The sequence below is a fragment of the Diadema setosum genome, chromosome 3, assembly GCF_964275005.1.
Source record: "Diadema setosum chromosome 3, eeDiaSeto1, whole genome shotgun sequence".
Lineage (NCBI taxonomy): Eukaryota > Metazoa > Echinodermata > Echinoidea > Diadematoida > Diadematidae > Diadema > Diadema setosum.
The window spans coordinates 28,756,332-28,779,613 of record NC_092687.1 but is presented as its reverse complement, the minus strand read 5'-3'; the positions used below and the strand labels follow the sequence as shown (position 1 = coordinate 28,779,613).

At 36.9% G+C, this 23,282-nt stretch overlaps 1 protein-coding gene across 1 annotated transcript in view; it reads right to left on the bottom strand.

Annotated features, from left to right (window-relative positions):
• LOC140246754 (uncharacterized) overlaps positions 1–23,282 on the bottom strand; it is a 239,921-nt gene that overhangs the window by 84,262 nt on the left and 132,377 nt on the right. Inside the window, exon 6 of the mRNA XM_072326092.1 lies at positions 3,488–3,649. Coding sequence (XP_072182193.1) covers positions 3,488–3,649 — 162 coding nt within the window. The remainder of the gene's footprint in view (positions 1–3,487; positions 3,650–23,282) is intronic.

Here is a 23,282-nt window from a genome sequence, read left to right as displayed (position 1 = left end):
TTAAACCACTTTGGTGATAGCATTAAAACATTTATTACATCAAATAAAGAGAAGAGCATTTCGTACTTTTATTGCTCGAAATACCTTACTCCCAAAAAGTCGAGAGCTACAATTGAAGCGCTCCATAATCACATCTCCGTCTTTCGCAGAATTGAATGACCGCTTCGCAAATTTTGAGCGTTTTCTACAAATTTGAATGAAAATTAGATTTTTTTTTTCAGCATGAGTTGTCATATCCGATTGACTGAAAATGGATTGAACTACAACCAGTGGCGTTTGGCTAAAATCCTTGCAATTCAATGATAGCAAAATCATTTTGACTTATGAACTTACGAAAGAAATGGACTAAAAAACCCAGATTTCTAAACGTTTATCGAGCGACTGCAGCCGAAAATAAGCATATTAAAAGAATTCATACAAAAAATAGAAATACAGACTAAACACTCGAAATCACCATTGTCACTATCAACGTAATATGGGATATAATTATATCAAATATACTTTTTTGAACGGCTGCAAATACCAGATACCGATCGTTTTTTTTTTTTCATAGACAATTTCTTGCAAATGCTATAAACGTATGAGAGAAAACTTCCGCCATGCGTCTTGTTTATTCACTTTATTGCAGCGCATTTCGTTGTTGCATTTTAATTTCAATGATAAATTGATGTTTGGAACATGCACATGAGAACTTGCACATTCAATTCCCAACAACCATAAAGTTATGGTTACACATACATACGAAGCACATCGCTAACATCCATTCTATAAGGACCGGTACAGAAACGAAAAGACTGTCGGCAATCGACCTTTTACCTTCTCTATTATGCTCATAATCCCCTGCCCTGCCCCTCCCCTGCCCTATCTAGGAATGTTTTTGTATCTGCATCCTGCCTATTCATAAATATACAATGTAACCTGACACTCTTACCAGCTGGCTGGTCTATTCAAAATATTCTCGCCCATAACACGTGCACATGTGACGCTGTGTTACGCCATGATGAATATACGACTTCGATGAAGTAGCACAATCGACTGCGTTGTTTGTATGCAGTACATCCCCTACTCGGTTTGTTCTTGGCCAAGTGGTTTCTTTTTTTTTAACGATTTTATAACATAATCAGAATATTATTCATGACGGTAAAACTCTTCAAACAACTACAAGTAACATCGCTGTCATGATAACAAACAGACACAAAAACATTCACACACATCACATGCATTGACACGCAAAAGATTTACTTTTGAATTTATTCAGTTTGCCTATATAGTTTTGGTAAATCCCAGGACTCGGTAGCGGAAGAGGAAGGCCAACATTTCAGGCCAATAATGGTAAGCAGGTTGCCATGCCGAGATGGCTTTCATAGAAAATCCATAAGTACGACATTACAATACTGATATAACACGAAGTTGTTGTTGTTCTTTTGGATTGTGGAGCTCTCTGCCGGGTGGGCAATTTGCTCCAAAAATTATAATTATTCAGATATGCCTTAAATTAATTATAAAAACCTAAAATACTTTAAATTATTTACAAAAAACCTAATTACATTTATTTTTATATTTACAATGATATATATACATCGGAAGGAAAGGGGACAGGGTTCCGGAAATGATGTCATCTGCCTACTCCTGCATCGAGAGAAATGCAGGGTTACGCCGTTCCCGCCGGCAAAGCAGGTATAGGACCCGCCTGCCGACGCCGGTGACGCCGGTGATGTCATTATGGGCTCTCTTTATCATTAACACGAAGTAGTATGCCGCAATACTTTATCATGTAACTGTGTGCTAATACGGTAGGTGCGTGCACGCAACGGTCTTGACCGCCGCACGCACGCTTTTCTCACTTGAGTGCGGCAATTTGCATACCGATGCAAATGAGATCGCCAGAGCGTGCGGCTGGTCGCTCGTCATTGGTCAGTTTCCCGACCGTTGCGAAGGTCTGAATGTCGTGAAAATTGCACTCATGTTGTCAATATTTTGCTTGTTTATAGACATGAGATATGACCAATCATTACAAAATGTACACAGATGGCAACTTTGATGTATGTAGTCCCACAAAATATAAATCATTTTTATCATAGGCATCGTATTGTTGGTGAAATTCTAAGTTTAAAAATGCCTGTTCATTTCACTCTCTCAGCCCGAGTATACTCGGGACCAGTCCACAGCCTGGAAAACGTCAGCCCGAGTATACTCGGGACACGTCCTAAACGGGTTAATGAATATTGATAAAACATGTTTTATACATTTTCATATGCTTCAATCTCAACCCACCCTCCCTCAAAGTATTTATATTGATGATATAAACATTGCTGAGAAACATTCAACCAAGTTCCTAGGATTGACCCTAGATAGCAATCTAACCTGGAATATTCATGTCCAGAATATCATAACAGCAATATCTAAAGCAACTGGTGTTTTAAGGAGAATAAAATATTTAATTAATGATCAAATTTTGATAGTTTTATACAACACCTTATTTCCACCATATGTAATGTACTGCAATATTGTATGAGGCAACTGTAGCAAAACCAAATTGAACACAATTTTTCTCCTCCAGAAAAAGGCTCTTCGTGTATGGACACATTCATTTTTTTTTTTTTTTTGGCTCACACCGATCCCATATGTTATCGCTTAAAAACGCTAAAGGCCCATGATATACATTTATACTTAACTGCCATATTTATGTATAAACACATTCGAAATTTATTACCATTTTTCCGTAATGCCCTAGTAACCAATGACCATATTCACCCATACCCTACCCGTCGTTCCCATGATTTTCATTTAAGTAATCTAAAGCTTTTACTTGCTCAAATTCCGATTACACATCACGTTCCGGATACATGGAATACTCTCCCTGAGTAGTTGAAACAGTGTGCCTCCTTGTTTTCATTCAAAGTAAACTTAAAGAAGCATATTTTACTACAGTATACTTCAAATACGGATTAAGCACGTTCCCGACTGAGCCGACTCACCAATTTCGCAACTTTTGCAACTTTCTAATACGTTACATTTAGACAGCAGTAAGTACGTGTACCCACGTTCGCCATCTTTTTAGATTTACTAGAGTAGCGTAATTTTACTGGTTAACACAACGGATAAATCTCGTTTCGGTTTAATCATTTCTTATGTCTAGCATTTCATTTTATTAACGTACTGCGTTTTCTGGTATGAACTCACCAAGTTGACCAGTGATTACCAACGTGGTGTATTTCAATTCATTGACTTCTTCAACTCTGTTTGATAATTTTTATTCACTGAGTCAATTTTCATTCTTCTTTTCTCAACCATTAACATGATATATCAAAATCTTATAAAAATACAGAATGATAGAAAACGAATTTGATCACTATTATTTTATCATCATTACCATTCGTACTATTAAAAAATTGCAATGAATTTGTTGAAATACAGTAGTGATAATCCAAATTCAGTCTGAATGCTATAACAAATATGCTATGGAATTATTGTTATGAGGTCTTACCTGGCAGTTTGAGGCCTCTTTGCCCACGATCATGTAAAAGTCGATGTGTAATTGTGAGTTTTCCAAAGAAACTTTTTGAAGTAAGGAGCTGGAACATATTCCCTCCGCCAGGTAGCGTGACACAATTTTGCCGCAATTCACATCCCTGATAAGTAGTGTTTCCTAAAATGAACGATTGATTAATAGTAGCAAAAATCACTGTTGAAAACAATAGTGGTGCAAGGCATTTTTAGGGGGGGGGGGCTGGACAATTAGAAAAAAAAACAAACAAACAAACAAAAATTAAGCAAAGATAGATGCAACGAAATGGACTAGAACACCATCCAGGCTTCCTGCTGTCACTGTAAGCACTATCCCTTCTGAAAAAAAAAAACAACAACAAAAAACAAACAAAATAAAAACAATGTCCCACACTGTGCACCCTAATTTGAAACGGAGTGAAATCTCTGCACACTGTTAAATCCAAGTGTGCACATAAAGTGAATCACCAAGCAAGTGTGTGAACAGAACATTACTATGTGAATATTTCATAAAACGCACATACACACACACACACACGCACAGACACAGCCCGGTAAAATCTATACACTGTTTAAATCCAGTGTTTTCATCATTATATTCAATTATGTGAACGCAGTGTTAACACACTGTGAAAAACTGCTTGTTTTTTTTTTTTTCAAGCAAGAATATCTAGCCATAATGTAAACTCGCTTTGATATGCATCTTATTCATAACAATCATGATCAAACTGGAATGTTTATGACCAGTATTATTTTGGAAAATGAAGAATATCTCATATCTATCTCATTTACTCAAGTGCAAAGCATACCTGCCCTTCTCTTCCACTGAAATTCTTGTTTGACACAAAAAACCACAAAGAGTTTCGCATAAGATAGTATACAATTGAAAGTAAGTAAAACTAAAACGTGTTCTTCAAGAAGACATTCAACACGTGGGATGAACGTTTCCGGAAAAAGAAAATAGCATCACCTAAATAAGCAAACATCTTCAGATAATAAATTGGTATTCATCAGTCGCACACACTGATTTTGCGTGAGGACTGAAAATAAGTGAAATGGGTCAACCTAGCCTAACTTGACTTTTTCTTATTTTCTGAAAGAGCGGGTCTTCCTTTACATTATGCGAAGATTTGGTATCATAAAACGGGCAGGAAAGTGTGTTTTTTTTAGCAGTTTATCTTGAACATTTTTGGTAGAATAGTGTGATTAGGTGTGTCTTTAGAATCCCTTTTTCATTTCTGAAAAACCTTGTCCACACTCTTCACTTTCAACTCTAATAACTTTTGAAAGGATAGTGCTACTGCTTTGAAAGTTGGCATTAATTATGGACTGAATGTGTTAATGAAGCATGCTTAATGTCACTTTAATCTAATGATCCCTTCATTGTTGTTACTCTGGTGGTTTACTTCCTGTTTTTTGTCCCATTCCTCGCACAGCCAGGACGGTTTGGTAAAGATTAAGCGCTTGAATAGACACTGTACTTCAGAGCCTCTTTTCTCAGTTCACACTTTTCCTGAGTTTGTGCTTTTTTTCCAATATTTAGATATTTAGATTTAGTCCATTCGATTTGAGTTATACATTATTTTAAAGCTTAAAGTCTGCTCTTTCAGAATATGGTCTTAACTAAAAATTTATGTCTGGCGACTTTCTGTTTGTTTTGAGGTGCAGGGTCACATATATATATATATATATATATACTTATATATGTATATGCATATAATATGTATCTTATATGTGACCGTGCACCTCAAAACGAACATAGAGTCGCACACACTGATTTTGCGTGAGGACTGAAAATAAGTGAAACGGGTCAACGTAGCCGAACTTGACTTTTCCATATTTTCTGAAAGAGCGGGTCTTCTTTTACATTATGCTCAAATTTGGTATCATAAAACGGGCAGGAAAGTATGTTTTTTAGCAGTTTATCTCGAACATTTTTGGAAGAATAGTTTGATTAGGTGTGTCTTTAGAATCCCTTTTTCATTTCTGAAAAACCTTGTCCACATTCTTCACTTTCAACTCTAATAACTTTTGAAAAGATAGTGCTACTGCTTTGAAAGTTGGCATTAATTATGGACAGAATGTGTTAATGAGGCATTCCTAATTTCAGTTCAATCAGATAATCCCTTCGTTGTTGTTACTCTGGTGGTTTACTTCCTGTTTTTGTCCCATTCATCGCACAGCCAGCACGGTCTGGTAAAGATTAAGCGCTTGAATAAACACTGTACTTCAGAGCCTCTTTTCTCAGTTCACACTTTTCCTGAGTTTGTGCTTTCTTTCCAATATTTGAATAGGTTAGGAGAGTCCATTTGATTTGAGTTATACATACTCTTAAAGCTTAAAGTCTGCTCTTTTAGAATATGGTCTTAACTAAAAATTCATGTCTGGCGACTTTTTGTTTGTTTTGAGGTGCAGGGTCACATATATAGGTCAGACTTTTGAACGATGTACAATTGAGCCAAAACAACGCCAAATTTCAAAAGTAGAAATTACTCCAAATCATTTATCTTACCCGAAAAAGTATAATTCCAATTTTGATATGAATTCAATTATTATAGGATTTTCCCTGAGGAACAAGTTTGTATTCACCGCAGAAGTTAACCATGTCCAGAACAGCAAACGTGAACAAATGGTAGACAACTGATGATTTAACCAAATTGGTTATTTCTGTTGAAATATTACTCTTTTGCTAAACACTTTCTCTAATTTACGCGCATTTAACAGAAACCCAATATTTCGACCTCTCATTTCACTATCCCATACTTTAATCCTTACTCCCTAATAATAAGGTGCTTTCTTGATAAGTATGTAATCTGGGCAGTTTCTATAATCCAACAAACATAGCATGGCTTTCGTCACGGAGATTCGCATATAGCTCACGGACGTTCGGAACAAACAAGATCCCTGGAGTTGGAAACGCATTCTACTCACAACAAACAGCGATTTCATTTCAAGAACAAGCTCCTTTTCAAAATCCTAAATAATAATATTACCAATCCTCAATCATTAAAGCTTGTTTACCTTTTCATGCTGAGGAATCAAAGAAAACATTTTTTCATCTCTCGTAGATTAACGTACAAACGTACGTCTAATCTCAGTGACGTAGTCTATCTGATGAAACATTACGCCTTGTCGCTAATATGTTCTATCAAGCAAATCAGTGAACTCGGTAATTATGACGACTACCATTTGAAGGGGTCGGTGCAATATAGTGCTCAGGTTAATTACTCGAGAAGGCTAATTTTTCGTATAATGAACCTTTTCATATTCAAGTTAAGTGTCTCAGAGAAATTTACTACGTTGATATTTTGGTGGATTGAAGAGGATTTTTCAAGTCGCGTTTCGAATTTGTGGCTTAGCACTTTATTGCAGTCGAATTAATAATGTATACAAATATTCTTTATTCTGTGAAAACTCACAAAATATCAATATCTCTTCGCTCCAAATGGAAAATTAATGAAAGATTTGAGTTTCCCTCCTTTGTGACGCGAAATTAAAACAAGATATACTTGTTTTTAATCGTCTGTATTGTATAATCTGTGTTATTATGACTTTTTTGACTTTACATATATTTCAGACGCGCACACGAATCAATCATGTACGCTTAAAGAAATTTCGAACTATGGATATTAAACAATATTTCAACAATTCAAGTTTTAAAAGACACAACATTCAGTGTCATACGAGTAATATAATCTGTCGTGGGGGGGGGGGGTGTCTCATTGAGGAATTTACAACTTCTGTGTACCTAAAAGCAGGGAAAGGGCCCCGCCTTCAGCATTATGCATAATAACTGATAACACTTTAAATCTATAGTATCTTGATCAGAGAAAAACAATCTTAAGTAAAATGGTACCAACATTATTCCAGAGATTATCTTGTCTTTTGATGAAGGGAGTAAAATACCATAAAGAAGACATTAAGGCCTTGTTTAGGTATGACGACGGATTTACAAAAACAAAATAGTGTTGCATGAGAATTATTTACATGCCTCAATTAAAACCCCTCCTCCATATTATCTGACCATGCACCACCAAACAAACAAAAAGTCGCACACACCGATTTTGTGGGGAGACTGAAAGTAGGTGAAAAGGGTCAACCTAACCCATCTTGACTTTTTCATATTTTCTGAAGGAGTAAGTCTTCTTCTACATTATGTTACAATTTGGGATAAATAAAATGGGCTGGAAAGTGTGTTTCTAGCAGTTTATCTGAACTTTTTTTTTGGTAGAATAGTGTGATAAGGTGTGTTTTTAGAGTCCCCTTTTGATTTCTTAAAAAACTTGAACACACTCTTCACTTTAAACTCAAATACCTTTTGAAAGTTGGCAACAATTACGAACATAATGTGTTGATACGGCATTCTCAATTTCTGTTTAACCGGATAATCCATTTATTGTTGTTACTCTGGTGATTTACATCCTGTTTCTTGTCCCATTCGTTGCACAGCCAGCACGGCTTGGTACAGATTAAGCGCTTGAAAAGACACTGCACTTCAGAGCCTCTTTTCTCAGTTCACACTTTTCCTGAGTGTGTGTTTTCTTTCCAATATTTAGATAGGTTAGGAGAGTCCATTTGATTTGAGTTATACTTGATGTTAAAGCCGAAAGTCTGATCTTTTATAATTTGCTCTTAAGTAAAATTTTATATCTGGCGACTTTCTGTTTGTTTTTTGGTGCAGGGTCACATATTCATTTGTAAATGCAGCTGTGTGCAACTATGCAGGGAAGTTCTTATCACAAAATGAATTCTTATCACAAAATGAACGACTATTATCTACTCTTGATGACTAAAAAAAATCCATGAAAAGAACATTTAAAAAAGTGAGAAAAAATATCTTTGGAAGTCTGAACACGTATAAATCGCGATATTCGGATAGACCATACATGCTGAAAAAACAAACAAACAAACAAACAATGTGCTGAAGAAGACCAAAATACATGGTAACTGCCAATGTACCTATTATACCCAGTCGGTCTGTTTATCCACATATATTTTACCCCATATGCACATTTTCAGACCCCATTTGGATCATGAAGATTGTTCAGAAAGAAAAAAAAATTCATGTCAAAGCTGTTACGATGACAAAAAGCATACACGAAAAACTGAAAAATCTATGCTTTCAATAGTTTCATCAATCACAAATCTCCAAATTAATTCTAAGGAAACTTTCTTTTTGTAAATTGTGCTCCTGCACCACAAAACAAACGAAAAGTCGCCAGACATGGATTTTTAGTTAAGAGCATATTCTGAAAGAGCAGACTCTAAGCTTTAGAATGATGTATAACTCAAGTGAAATGTACTCCCCTAACCTACCTAAATAAAGAAAGAACCTATGGAAAGAAAGCACACATTCTGGAAAAGTGTGAAGTGAGAAAAGAGGCCCTGAAATACATGGTCTAATCAAGCGCTTAATTTTTACCAAGCCGTGCTTGCTGTGCCATGAAAGGGACAAAACACAGGATGTAAACCACTGGAGCAACAACAATGAAGGAATTATAAGATTGAGCTGAAATTAAGCATGTTCTTTTAGCACATTCTGCCAATGATTAATGCTTACTTACAAAGCAGTAGGGACATCTTTTCAGAAGTTATTAGACTTGAAAGTTAAGAGTGTGCAAAGGATTCCAAGACATGAAAAGCGGCCTCTAAATCACACCTGACCATTCTACTCTTTCCCCAAAAAAGAGTTGTAGAAAAACTGCTAAAAACACACTTTCCCATGCATATTAAGATACCAAACTGAAGAGTTATGAAGAAGAAGGATAGCTCTTTCAGAAAATATGAAAAACTCAAAATTGACTTGGTTGAACCATTTCACTTTTTTTTATCCCTTACTTAAAATCAAGGGGTGCGACTTTTTGTTTGTTTTGTGGTGCACGGTCACAATTAATCTTGAAAACAACCATGTGAAGAAAAAAAAAAAAAAACTCCGAAATTTGTAACGGAATACAGCAAAGAAATTTTATCTCCAACATGGAGACTTCTTCATAAAAATGTATAATAAATACTGAGTTTAAAGGGTAAATTCAGTAGTGGAAAAAGGAAGCTATTAACACAAAAGTAAATTACGTTTGAATAAAAAAAAAACCACACTCTACTATCAGCATTGATGCTTTCAAATCTACTTTGATTACTTTCAACATTTTTTAGTTAAATTGAGAAACCGTAGAGGTTTTCAAAATGTGGAACAATAATTTGATAAGAAAGCGATACATTTTATTCCTATTTGAAAAATAATGTTTGCAGTTATATCATAAAGGTAAAATCCTTTTAAAGGATGTTAAACATGTAAGTATCGTGTCTCTGTTATATAAGAAACTACAAGGAAGCACTGCTGTATTGAGAACGGCGGGTATTGTTTGAACATTTGAGGTAAATTAATAGGTATTAAAAATGCATTTTGTTTTCATCCATTTTCTACTGTCTGTAGCTAATCCCCCAAAATATAGCTGTGAAAGAATAGCAAAACTGTATTTTATTCAAAAGAAGTTACCAATTAATCAATGGCAATTTCAAATGTTACACTAGTGATCTAACCCTGTAAGAATTACTGATAAATAATGCACATGTCCAAGTATCCAGCTATCAGTGATTTTTGTTTTTTTTTTTGTTTTACCCGGATATGAACGTTTTCAGATCACACTTGGAAAACAAAAATCATTTACAGCCAATACACTTACAATACGGCATTTCGATGATGAAATTACACATAATATAAATGAAGATTTGTATTTCTAATATCTTTCATCAGTTATTTAACGACCAATTTATTTTGAGGAAACTTCGCTTTTGAAGCGAAATGTCAGCAAGAATAAAGTGCCAACCCACTAATGAAACTTTAAGTGCTGAGACAGGCTTTGAACTTTGATTAATTTTCTTATAGGTCATAAGGCACAATGCAAATAATACTCAATTCAATTCAATTCAATGTTATTGTCCGTTTCTGGAAATTCGTTTTGTTTGCATGCATATCCGGTTACATCGATACCTTATACATATACAAAGCACACGCATGCACTGTAACATAGATACATAGACATGATAGACATACAAAAGATATACATTGATACAATATCACTATCATTGTCATAAATATGTAATATCAAAGAAGTATTAATCTGTATAAGTCAACATTGTATTGGATGTGGTGTGCATAATTAATATATGTGACCGTGCACCTCAAAACGAACATAAGTGACCCGCTACGACAAAAAGCTCCTAAAGTCGCGCACGGTCGAAGCCGTGAAAATCGAGTTTGAAGTCAGAGCATTAAAATTGGTCAAAACTTACGATTTTCTGATTTTGATATGTTTTTGGAGTCTAACATGTCTTCTATCATCTGTCGAAATTTTGAAGCAAAATTATCAAAGGAAAGATTTAAAAAATAGCGTTTTTCTGAGCCATGCTTTTTGGCGTTTCAACGAAGCAGAAACTGGTTCCAAAAATTGGATTGAGCGTCACAGATAGGTTCCGCCCCTAACAACGACCAGAGTGATCTCATTGGTCAGTTTGTTGCTTACTGCTAACCGAAGCGTGAAGCTTGCACACTGCCCAGTCGACTGGTGCGTGCGGGCGGGGTGCGCTATGCTCAGCCGCTTCTCACATCCTGGTCACTGATTGGTCGGTGAGGAGACCGCCGACGCTGATGTGCTTGAATGAACTCTTCGGGGGTTGCTAGGGCTTACCTTCTATTGTCCAGAGGCGAAAACTGACTTGCTTGCCCCTTGATCGCGATTGCGTCGAAAGGAAGACTTTTAGGGCACTTTTCTCGAAACAGTGATTTTCCAGACGTCTTGACATGCTCTCTTTTAAACATTGATATCTCCGCAGCCGATTATTTTTTTATAAAATATAAAATGATATGAGGTTCGATACTCCGAAATTTTGTCATAACAAAAAGCAGAAAGTCCATATAACTTGGATGGATGTTTGTGACTTTGAAATTATACAATGATTATGTCTACCTATAGCAAATATTTTGTAGCGAGTTATATATCGGAGGATCGTTATTCATACGGTTTGTCAATTCGAAAATTGATTATGGTTCATATAATCACGAAGCCTCCAGATAAAAAAAAAAAAAATGATAATAATCGTTTTCACCTAACCGAATATCAGGCCCATTCCACGTTAAAAAGAACGGACCTTACGAACAATGAGCCTTAATGTTTGATTTTCAGATTAAAAAAAAAAAAAAAAAAAAAACACCTCATAATAATCGTGTTCACCTTACCGAATATCAGGCCCATTCCACGTTAAGAAGAACGGACCTTAGAAACAGTGAGCCTTAATGTTTAATTTTCATATTAACAAAGTTTCGGAATAAGAACATTTTCTATATGGATTCTCATGAATTAATTACCTTTACCTTTACCTTTACCTTTTTTTTTCATTTTCAGAATAACAAACCTTTGGAATAATTAATCCAAGGAAAAACGGACATTCGGAGTAATGAATCTTTGGAAAAGTGAACGTATCAAAGTGTCACCTCAAACCTATTACTAAATCATTTTTAACATGTGTTTTCAAAGCTGGCACAAAAGCATAAACAACTTGACGATCTCTCTGTCTATAATTTAAAATAAATGAAACAAAAAAAAAAACAACATATGGGACAGAACTGCAATATTGTTTTACATTGATGAGTATAAAAAACACCATGTCATGATAATCGGAGGACTTGCGTGTTTTCCTCAGGCAATAATTGTATACTGCATTATTTTTGCTCGCTTATTTCGATGAATACAAATTAAACAAAGACAGCTCCTCCAGAAGAATCCGGTATAACGAGATAGTAGAGGCTCCCAGATAGCAATGCTGCGTTGGCCCAACGTTGGTCCAACGGCATACACGTACGTCGGGCCAACAACAGAGATGTGACGTCGCTCCGACGTCATTTTGGCCATTGGGCCAACGTTGGTCCAACGGTAAAGCCATATGTTGGGCCGACGTTGGTACAATGTCAGACCAACTTTATACCAACCATTCTTCCACTCTTCATGATGCACTGACCCAACGTTGTTCCAATTACTTGTGTGTATGTTGGCACAACGTCAGAAACATGACGTTGATCCAACGTCATTTTGGCCGTCGGGCTAACATTGGCCCAACAATGAAGTCTTGAAGTAATACCAGAGTTATATCAAGCACTTTTCCACCCTGTTATAACGTTGAGCTAAACGTTATACCAACCACTTTTCCACTGTACTATGACATTATCACACAGTTAAACCATTCACTCTTGGACTTTGTGATGACGTTATCCCAACATAAAACCAACGACGTTTCCACTTTGTTATGACGCTATCTCAGCGGATGCATCGACCACTATTCCACCATTATCCCACCGTTACACCGACATTGTTCCAACCAAGTTCAATTCCCCTCCGACCTTATTATGACGTTGTCCCAACTCTGGACCAACAGTTTATAATTTACTTTTCACCGTTGTGCCAACGATGAACCAACGTTGGTTCAACGTCGTCCTTTTACTGTTGAACCAACGTTGGTGCGTTGACCAAAAATGTTTTTTAGGCCAACGTCATGTTTCTGACCTTAGGCCATCTTAGCCTTATTTCTTGGCAGGAGCCGCCTGAAATAGATTATATTCCTATAATTCCTACAATCTATCCTATTCCTAAGCTTCTACATCCTACAACCTATTCCTATACCTTTATCTATTCCATTTCCTAGTTGAAAGAAGAGTATTTGGTTTTCTTTATGAACCCCTCAAGACATGGTTACTAACTGGATGACACTTTCATTAAATTTGACTTTTTTTTTTTGTAACAATTTCGCCAGATTTGAATTGCAAATTCTCTCAATAATATCCATGATCTTTATACGTCGTTATTCCAACGTTGGGCCAACGCTGTCCTAAAAGCTTTTCACATGATTATGTCTTGGCAAAAAATTCCAATACAGTGTGTTGAAAAATGTCTTTATAACAGGAACATGTTGCAATAATATAAGCAGTAAACACTTAAACAGCCTAGCAGTTTTCTCTTCTCCGTTGTTATGATTAATTATCTTGTTGTTAAAATGACAGAGTGTGCATTGTTTTTTAAATAATACTCATGCCTTTTTTATACTCTGTTCGGTGAACCATCATTCAATGAATGAAAGTTAATTTGACAACATGTACGGCTTTAAATATTTGTTCCCCTTTGGTGGAATTAAGAATAAAATTGTTGAATTAAAAAAAAAGTTTAATTTTGGCATGAATACATTTTTATTTAATGTCTTTGGTCTATCTACATTAGTTTCCAATTTACAGACTCTCTCTTATGATGGATAATGATGGAAATGATGTTTATCCCAACTTAAGACCAAGCTATAGTGAACTTATACGGAGTATCATTCCAGGAATACACCAACCCAACTACAGTAGACCATTTCTAGCTAACTCAAATGCACGCTGCAATTCATCAACATTTTGGACAAGTACCCGGTTGTGAATTACATATAAACTATAATCTCCCCAACATTGGCTAACATACGGAAGCTTAACTCTTAATGTGCCAGGTCCAAAACCTCCAACGTGCGAGAGGTTTTTACCTAACGCCAGAACGTTTCGAAACTGCACTGACAATGAAATTTAAAACCGCCATATCTCTGAAACTATTGATTCTTTTCAATTGAAAATGAAATTTTCAATTGAAAGATCTTCCCGCAGGACAGCATCCAAGCGGAACAATTCGAGTGGAACCACATAGACAATACACGCAGATTCAATAGCATACACGTGTGGTTTACCAATGAGACTTTTGATCCATACACATCTCGCAGAGGTTTCGCTCGCTGCAGATTTTCCCGACGCGAAAAAAATACATCTAGCTGAAAAATCATGTAATTACTCAAAATTTTCAAATGTGAGCATGCTCACATTTTCAGTGGAAACGATGGCTATGCTAATCAGCTACCACTACATATCATTGGCAGTTTCTTGATGTAACACATTACGGTACCAGAAGAACTTAAATGTGACCGGCGACAACGGTTTCAGGCAAAAGTCGGGAATTTTGAAAATTCATTTTTTTTCACTGAATCATAATGCCCATTTCCTAAGCTTTGCATTGATATTAAACACCTGTATTTTTCGGCACCATAAGCGGGCTTAGAAAGAGAAATAAAATTCACTTTTCAAGTTGTGAGCCTGACAAAATTGCGAGAAAATAGGCTTTGAAGATTCACCTCTTTCTCAAAGACAATGTCCGAGCGGCAATGCGAGGGGAGAATCACCCATCCGTACGATGGTGCCAATCAATGTTAAGCTCCGCCTCTAGCAACCACATCACCTTCTGATTGGCTCACTGAGAGAGTCAAATTTCCCGGGCACCTTTCCTCGGAGCTCAGCGTATGGAGCAAAAAACCAACGCTTTTCGCTCGAGTTTGTTTACCACTACGTCTTTCAAGATGGCGAATACGATAATTGCACGTATGGTGTACATGTACCTGTGTATGGTGCACGCATTACGCAATGGCATCCACATGCCATGACCGTGTGCATGTAACAGGAGCGGTGGCGAATCCACACATTTACAAATCGCGTTTTCATTGTGGTTGATTTGTCTTTATTATTGGCGACCCGTTTGAAGGCAGAAAAATGCTAGTGCTGGCAATTAGGGTCACGCTTCCTTTTTGTTTTGCTTTTACAAGACATGCATATGTTGCTGTGTTCGGTGGTGCTAAATCAAAACAAACAAACAAACAAACACGACTCGTTAGTTTGGTGCGATCTTGACGTGTAGTATTTGAATATATAATTGGTCACATGTGATCGCTCCTTTCCTCTCATCTACCTTCCATTCAGTCAGTCTCTGCTGTCATAATTTTTATTACATGTACAAGTAGACAAATTTGAGAATATTTAGTTTTCTTTTCACACAATTATGTCATGCTACATGATTTTTGTTTTACTTCCGTTGTCGAATATTGCGGTAGAATAGTTTGGATAGAAAGCCAAATGAAGAGCACGCACTACAGAGCGAGCGTATATAAACCACTATAGCAAGAACAATGGAGCATGTAATCGTGCACGCGTGGACAAAGCATTCCCCAAACGCTGCAACTGGTGTCTCCGAAAGCCGAATTATGTAAATGTATGCGACGCACCAGCCAATCGCCTGCGAGACCCTGCGCAGTATATTGGCGCGGCGTTCGAAAGAAGCTCGAAACTGACGAGTGCGATCCAACATAGGGTGCTTAAAATTCCATTTTCGATAGGAAAAACTTAGTCTTATATTATGAAATTTAGTGTAGATGTAGAAAACATATTAAAGATTTGATTTCTGCAAAAAAAACCTACATCGACAAAAAAAAAAAAAAATGGTCAAAATCTTTCTACCCCGCCTAGGGGGGGGGGGGGATGTGCTCTTGCGCCTTTTCCTGAAACCGTTGTCGCCGGTCACAAATGATCAATGCTTTTCTCTTCTTTTCTCTTCTTAGTCGCCGATCGGCGACCATGGCACGTCAGGACTAAGGTCGCCATTCGGCGATCATGTCACGTTAAGAGTTAAATGATCAATGCTTTTCTCGATGTTCTTAGTCGCCGATCGGCGACCATGGCACGTCAGGACTAAGGTCGCCGCTCGGCGACCATGGCACGTTAGGAGTTAAAAGTGCCAACCAGATGACGAGATAAGAAGACGAGAAAACAGGTTAAATACCAAGAAGCTGAGTTATTGGAACTCGGCAGGTCGACTTGTTTAGGTCAAGGAGACAAGAAGCCGAGTTGTTAAGTCGATTTGTATTGGACGAGAAGACGAGATGATGAGCTGTCGAAACTCGGCAAGTCGATTTGCGTTGGACAAAAATACAAGATGACGAGTTGTTGAAACTCGGCAAGTCGACTTGTTTGGGACAAGAAGACATGACGAGGAGTTGTTGTAAGTCGGAATATCGACTTACTTGGGACAAGAAATCAAGATGATAAGTTGTTGAAACTTGGCAAGTCGACTTCTTTGGGACGAAAAGACATGATAACGAGTTGTTGAAACTCAGAATGTCGACTTGTATGGGACAAAAGGACATGATAACGAGTTTTTTGAAACTTGGCAAGTCGATTTATTTTTAGCAAAAAGACATGATAACGAGTTGTTGAAACTCGGGAAGTTGACTTATTTGGGACAAGAAGACATGATAACTAGTTGTTGAAAGTCGGAATGTCGACTTGTTTGGGACAAGAAGTCAAAATGATAAGTTGTTGAAACTCGGCAAGTCGATTATTTTGGACAAAAAGACATGATAACAAGTTGTTGAAACTCGGGAAGTCGACTTGTTTGGGACAAGAAGACATGATAACGAGTTATTGAAACTCGGAATGTCGACTTGATTAGGACGAGAAGTCAAGATGACAAGTTGTTGAAACTCGGCAAGTCGACTTGTTTGGGACAAGAAGACATGAGAACGAGTTGCTGAAACTCGGCAAGTCGACTTGTTTGGGAAAAAAAGACATGATAACGAGTTGTTGAAACTCGGAACGTCGACTTGGTTGGGACAATAATTCAAGATTACAAGTTGTTGAAACTCGGCAAGTCGACTTGTTTAGAACAAGAATATAAGATAATGAGTTGTTGGAACTAGACAAGTCGACTTGTATGGGACAAGAAGACAAAATGCCGAGTTGTCAAAACACGACAAGTCGACTTGTTTTGAACAAGAAGGCGAATTGATGAGTTGTTGGAACTTTACAAGTCGACTTGTTTGGGACAAGAAGACAAGTTGACGAGTTGTTGGAACTTGGAAAGTCGCAGGCGAAAAAAAAAGTAAATGTTTCATGCCTTCCAAACTTAGCTGTTGCTCCAAAGTCAGATTCCATTATGTTTAATGTAAATAAATTTATCAACATGGTGTGTTGCTAAAGATTGGTATATAGATTCGGCCTCCGAAAATGACGTTGTTCCCTCATCATACAACAACAGTAAAAAAAAAACTTCACTAAAAAGTAATACGAATCTTTCAGCTGAAATTACAAAAGGAGAGTAACAAAATATACAGGCTCAAAATTCGTTAATATTTGTCAGCAAAAGTATGGATACACTTATAAGCTTCCGCAATATACCCAGATGTGAAACCAAGATTTTACCATTGTGATCGTTAAAAACATTTCATGAGATTCAAAAACATATTTTTTTTTCTTCGGGAGGGGTAGGGTAGTTAAGTAGCATGTAGCGCAAAGTGTAGGAACATTCGGGGCTCGTGATTAACTTCAATTTTTTGATTTATAATGTATGCATTCAAAAACTTTTTTTTTTTTCAATTTTGATCATCTACGTGACTATACAGATTGCACCATGTCAGTTTAAAGGTGAAAACTAATGCTACTCGTTTTTATGGGAAGTCTCTGAATTTAACAGAATTTGTACTGTATAGGGCCATATACTTGCTTGGAAATACCACAATGCTACGAAAACTGTGGCACTTTGATGATTAGATGCAAATAGATAAACGACAATATTACAGTGAGGTTGCACTATACAGGGTGGCCAAAGAAATGGAACAACAGGTTTTTAGGATTTTGCTGGGATAAAATGTGATAGTATTTTAGCTTGTTGGGTGAAGCATCCATTCTTCATTGAAATAACATCAGAATCTATTTGGTGGAGAACTCTTTATTTGTGACCGTGCACCTCAAAACGAACATAAAGTCGCACACACTGATTTCGCATGAGGATTGAAAATAAGTGAAATGGGTCAACCTAGCCGAACTTGACTTTTCATATTTTCTGAAAGAGCGGGTATTCTTTAACATGATGCTAAAATTTGGTATCATAAAGCGGGCAGGAAGGTGTGTGTTTTTTTAGCAGTTTATCTTGAACATTTTTATTAGAATAGTGTGATTAGGTGTGTCTTTAGAATCCCTTTTTCATTTCTGAAAAACCTTGTCCACACTCTTCATTTTCAACTCTAATAACTTTTGAAAGGATAGTGCTACTGCTTTGAAAGTTGGTATTAATTATGGACAAAATGTGTTAATGAGGCATTCCTAATTTCAGTTCAATCTGATAATCCCTTCATTGTTGTAACTGTGGTGGTTTACTTCCTGTTTTTTGTCCCATTCATCGCACAGCCAACACGGTTTGGTAAAGATTAAGCGCTTGAATAGACACTGTACTTCAGAGCCTCTTTTCTCAGTTCACACTTTTCCTGAGTTTGTGCTTTCTTTCCAATATTTAGATATACATCATTTTAGAGCTTAAAGTCTGCTCTTTCAGAATATGGTCTTAACTAAAAATTCATGTCTGGTGACCTTTTGTTTGTTTTGAGGTGCAGCGTCACATTTTATTAGCACAAGGTGGGAGATTTGGTCCTTTCCATAGCATTAAACGCAGAGGGTATCCGTGAGAGAAAAAAAAAAAAAAAGATACAGGAAAGTGTAGGGGAGACCTGGAAGAAATAGGACATTTTTGCGTCATCATGAAAGATTCCTTTCTTTCATTCTCTCAAAGTTCATTTCATTTTTCGACAAAACATATGTTTCACTTCATTTGATAAAAGAGAATAAGGTAAGTAGAACATAGTGAAATGAAAAAGACTACATTGTATAGTAAGAAAGAAACAGAAGTGATCAAAGTGAAGTACATGTATACCGTTGCTTTAAGTGCAAAAATGGAGGGATCCACTAAAAAGACAGAGCTTGTAGTATGTGGGCCCTTCTGGAGAAGAACATCGATGAAAAGATAAATTGAATCATCGTAGATACAAAAAAAAAAATAACAAAGTGGAAGAAGTCTGGAAGCCCACTAAAAATAGATTAACAAATTAATACATTTACATAGACGCGAACAAACATGAAACAGGACTAGACAACATGACAACTACTGAAGAAAAGGTTGTACAGGACAAAACGGAATGGACAAGACTGACGAACTGAAGACAAAATAGCAGACAAGAACGCGAAACAGAAACAGAAACAACATAAGCATCGATCTTCGGCAGAAGCATGCCAAGAGAAACAGAAGATAGTTGTGGGGAAAGTAATATTTTGACGCCTGAAAGAAAGACAAGAAAATAGAAAATAGAGGGACATATGAACAGGAGTAACATACGAAAAGTCAACTTCTAGACGCTACAGGCAAAATGGCAAAGATGACAAATTGCAAACATCCAGGAAAAAAGATATCATTAATTCTTCGAAGAGGGGACAAAGTGAACAGGTCAGTATGTAACAAAACAGGCCAAAAGGTTAATTCAGTATTGTAGAGTCAAACGATTGCAATAAAAAAGACTTCAGTCTCCTCTTGAAAGAATATATGGATGGATCATTTTGTAAGTGGTGATTCAAAGAATTCCAATAATTTGGGCCTAATAGATAAGTGTGTTTTTAGCAAACATTGTTCTTAAAGGGTGTGTACAGTTCTGGTCGAGGTGAGGATTTAGCTTTTAACATTTTGCGAGATATTCAGAAATAACTCTTTGAGATGTCAAAGAGCATGCACTTTTAAGGGGTATCAAAGGTTTATTTGATGAAAATCGGTTTTGAAGTGGCCGAGATATCCAAAAACAAGGTGAAACAAAGAATTCCTAATAAAGTTGTGGCCTGTCGTCTTTTATTATTATCAATTTTTTGGGCATCTCAGCCATTTGAAAAACAATTCTTATCAAATAAATGTTGAATCCTTCTTAAAATTACATGCTCTGTCATATTTCATGAGATGCTTCTCATTATCTCACTTAGGAATGTAAACAACATGAATCCCTACCCCACCCAGTACTGTACACCCCCTTTAAAAGAGGTAAATGAAATTCACTGGAACACCTAGTGGAATATTTATGAAATGATTGATTTTTGAGGAACATAGAATCAAAAATAGACGGAAGCAAGTTATTGCAATACTTGTGCATAAATTGCGCTAGATTAAACAAAAACAAATCTGTCATTTTTAAGAGCTTGTTAGAGGCAAACAACATATTTGCATGAGAACGTACAGGGGGATTACAGATAACACGGAGAGCTTTCTTTTATAAAAGGAACACTTTCTCTAATAGATTCTGATGCGTGTTGCCCCAAACTAATACTCCATAGGTAAGATGAGGCAATATTAACGACGAATATAACATAAGAAATGATTTTTGAGGAATATGAAATGTCAATCTATTTATACTGCCTATAATACGTGACATTATATAGAAAACATTATCAACATGTGATTTCCACATGTCATTTCCTTGTAACCTTTACAATATTTTGTCAAAATAGGGCATAATCATAATTATGTAGTATAGGTTCTGAAGTTTAAAGTAGAGTATTTAGTGATGCTCCTATATACAGAAACAGTGGTGATGGGGTGCTGTGCTGAAGCTGTGCTCTGAGATTGTGTTCTGAATTTGAGGTATATTGATCTTTTCAGAGCTTCAAGTTTATTTGTCACAGCTATCATACCTTATCTAAGTATTTTCACTTGTGCCTGGTATACAAGAGGGACTGTATCTGACCATGGAAACTCGAAAAAGGAGCAGGAATCCTGTTGACAAACTTGTCACTAAGAACAGCAAACAACCCATCGGTCAGCAAGCCAAAGCACTCGGGAGTGAAGCCGGCGCAATTTCGGACACTTCCCCGAAAGATGTTGAGACCGGGTCAGCTGGCCACCCAGCGATTCCTTCATCACATAGCCGGGAGGCGCGAATGAGGACAATAGAGTTAACCCAGTTATCTTACAGAGAAGAATTCAGGATGCTCTTTTGTCTGAAGAGGTAATCTCCGCCATTGTACAGGCCGTGTCAAAAGCCATTGTAGAAAATGTCACCAACGACGTCTACAACGCCATCAACATGGACTTCCATTTGGACTCCGACAAACTTGTCGCCCTCGAAGCCAAGATCTGGAAAAGATCTGGAAAAGAAGCTTTCTTCATACCAGAGTGCCTTGGAAGAACACGAGCAGTACAGCAGGAGAAACTGCCTACGATTCCACGGTGTTGCAGAGAACGGCGAGGAACAAACTGACAATGTCATCATCAAGATCATTCGCGAGAAACTGGACGTCGACATCCAGCCGGCGGACATGGATCGATCTCATCGTATCCCGCTTCGTGCGTACGACCGAGCAGAGAGGCAACGGCATCCTGGACGCGGCATCAAAAGCGACGAAATTCCTGCTTCGAAGCCCATCATCGTCAAGTTTGCTAGGTATAACGTGCGACAACAGGTGTACACGGCAAGACAGAAACTGAAAGGCTCCAATGTGTACATCCACGAGGATCTCACACAAGAGAGGAGCAACCTGGTCTACATGGTGAGGAAGCATGAGAAGGTGAAGAGAGTGTGGATTACCGATGGACGAATCCCAGTGCTGACCAGAGATGACAAGAAGGTAAAAGTAAGATCAATCAAAGATCTAGAAAAGCTCTAGAACTGGTGACAGAGAAATAGCATCTTATTACATGCATGATTTTTCCAATGGGCTGGATATTTCCATGCATGTCATGTAATAGATCTGTAGAGTATGATCAAAATGCTCTTATGTGTGTTAGATGTAAGGAATGGATTCATTTGATGTGTTCGTCTGTTATTTACAACTTTTTTCAGTCAAATTCTGATTATATGTGTACTAAATGTTTAATGTTTGAGCTTCCTCATAATGTTTCGGATGTAGGTTTTGAACAGAATGTTCTACTCTCTAAAAAAAAAAATCGAGTGAAAATTTTCACTCTAAAAAGAGTGAATACAAAAAAGAGTGAATTTCGAGTGCAATTGGAGTGAATTTTGAGTGAAAATGCTCATTTCCACTCGTTTTGGAGTGACGTCAGGGATCACTCGAAGATTTTGGAGTGATCCCTGACGTCACTCCAAAATGAGTGAAAATGAGCTTTTTCACTCAAAATTCACTCCAATTGCACTCGAAATTCACTCTTTTTTGTATTCACTCTTTTTAGAGTGAACATTTTCACTCGATTTTTTTTTTTTAGAGAGTAGATGACAGTCATACAGAAATATAAATAAGTGATCATGTACAGATTGTTAATGAGTTCAAAACAGTTGGCGGAATAAGTTTTGCACACTTGAATATTTGCTCCCTTCTGAAAAATATGGACGAAATTCGATTACTTCTGAGTAAAGCTAGCTTTGATATAGTAACCTTTGTGAAACCCGTCTTGATGAGTCAGTATCTGACCATGAAATATGTATTGATGGGTACAACACAGTTCGTAATGACCGGAATCGAAATGGTAGAGGCGTTATTGTCTACGTGCGCAGCTCTTTAGATTGCGTGGCCCTTAAAGAGTAGCATAATCAAGGCTTAGAATTAGTGTGTATACAGGTAACTCTTAGTAAACAAAAGCCTTTGATTTTAATGTCATGGTATAGACCGCCAGATTCGTCTATCAATACATTTCATGGTCTTGAAAATATACTAAGCTCGTTATTGTGATTATGTTCTAGTAGGAGATGTAAATTGTGATCTGTTGAACAAGAAACCCTCGTATCATACTTCTCGTATGCAAAGTATAGCAGAAGAATACTCACTAACTCAATGCGTTTCCATGGCAACGAGAGTAACAAAGCACTCTAAAACACTCATTGATCATGTTTATACATCAAACAGTGAACATATTTCACAATGAAAAGTCTTGCCTTTCAGCCTAAGTGACCAAGAAATGGTTCTTTTCTCATGGCGTAAGTGTAAACCGAAATCAGGTGGTTACCACTGTTATATTTCATCACGCAACATGAGAAAGCTTGATATTGAAAATTTTGTAAATGAATTAAATGACTCTTCAGTGGATGAAATATTACAAGAAACATCAACAGAGAAAGCATATCACGTC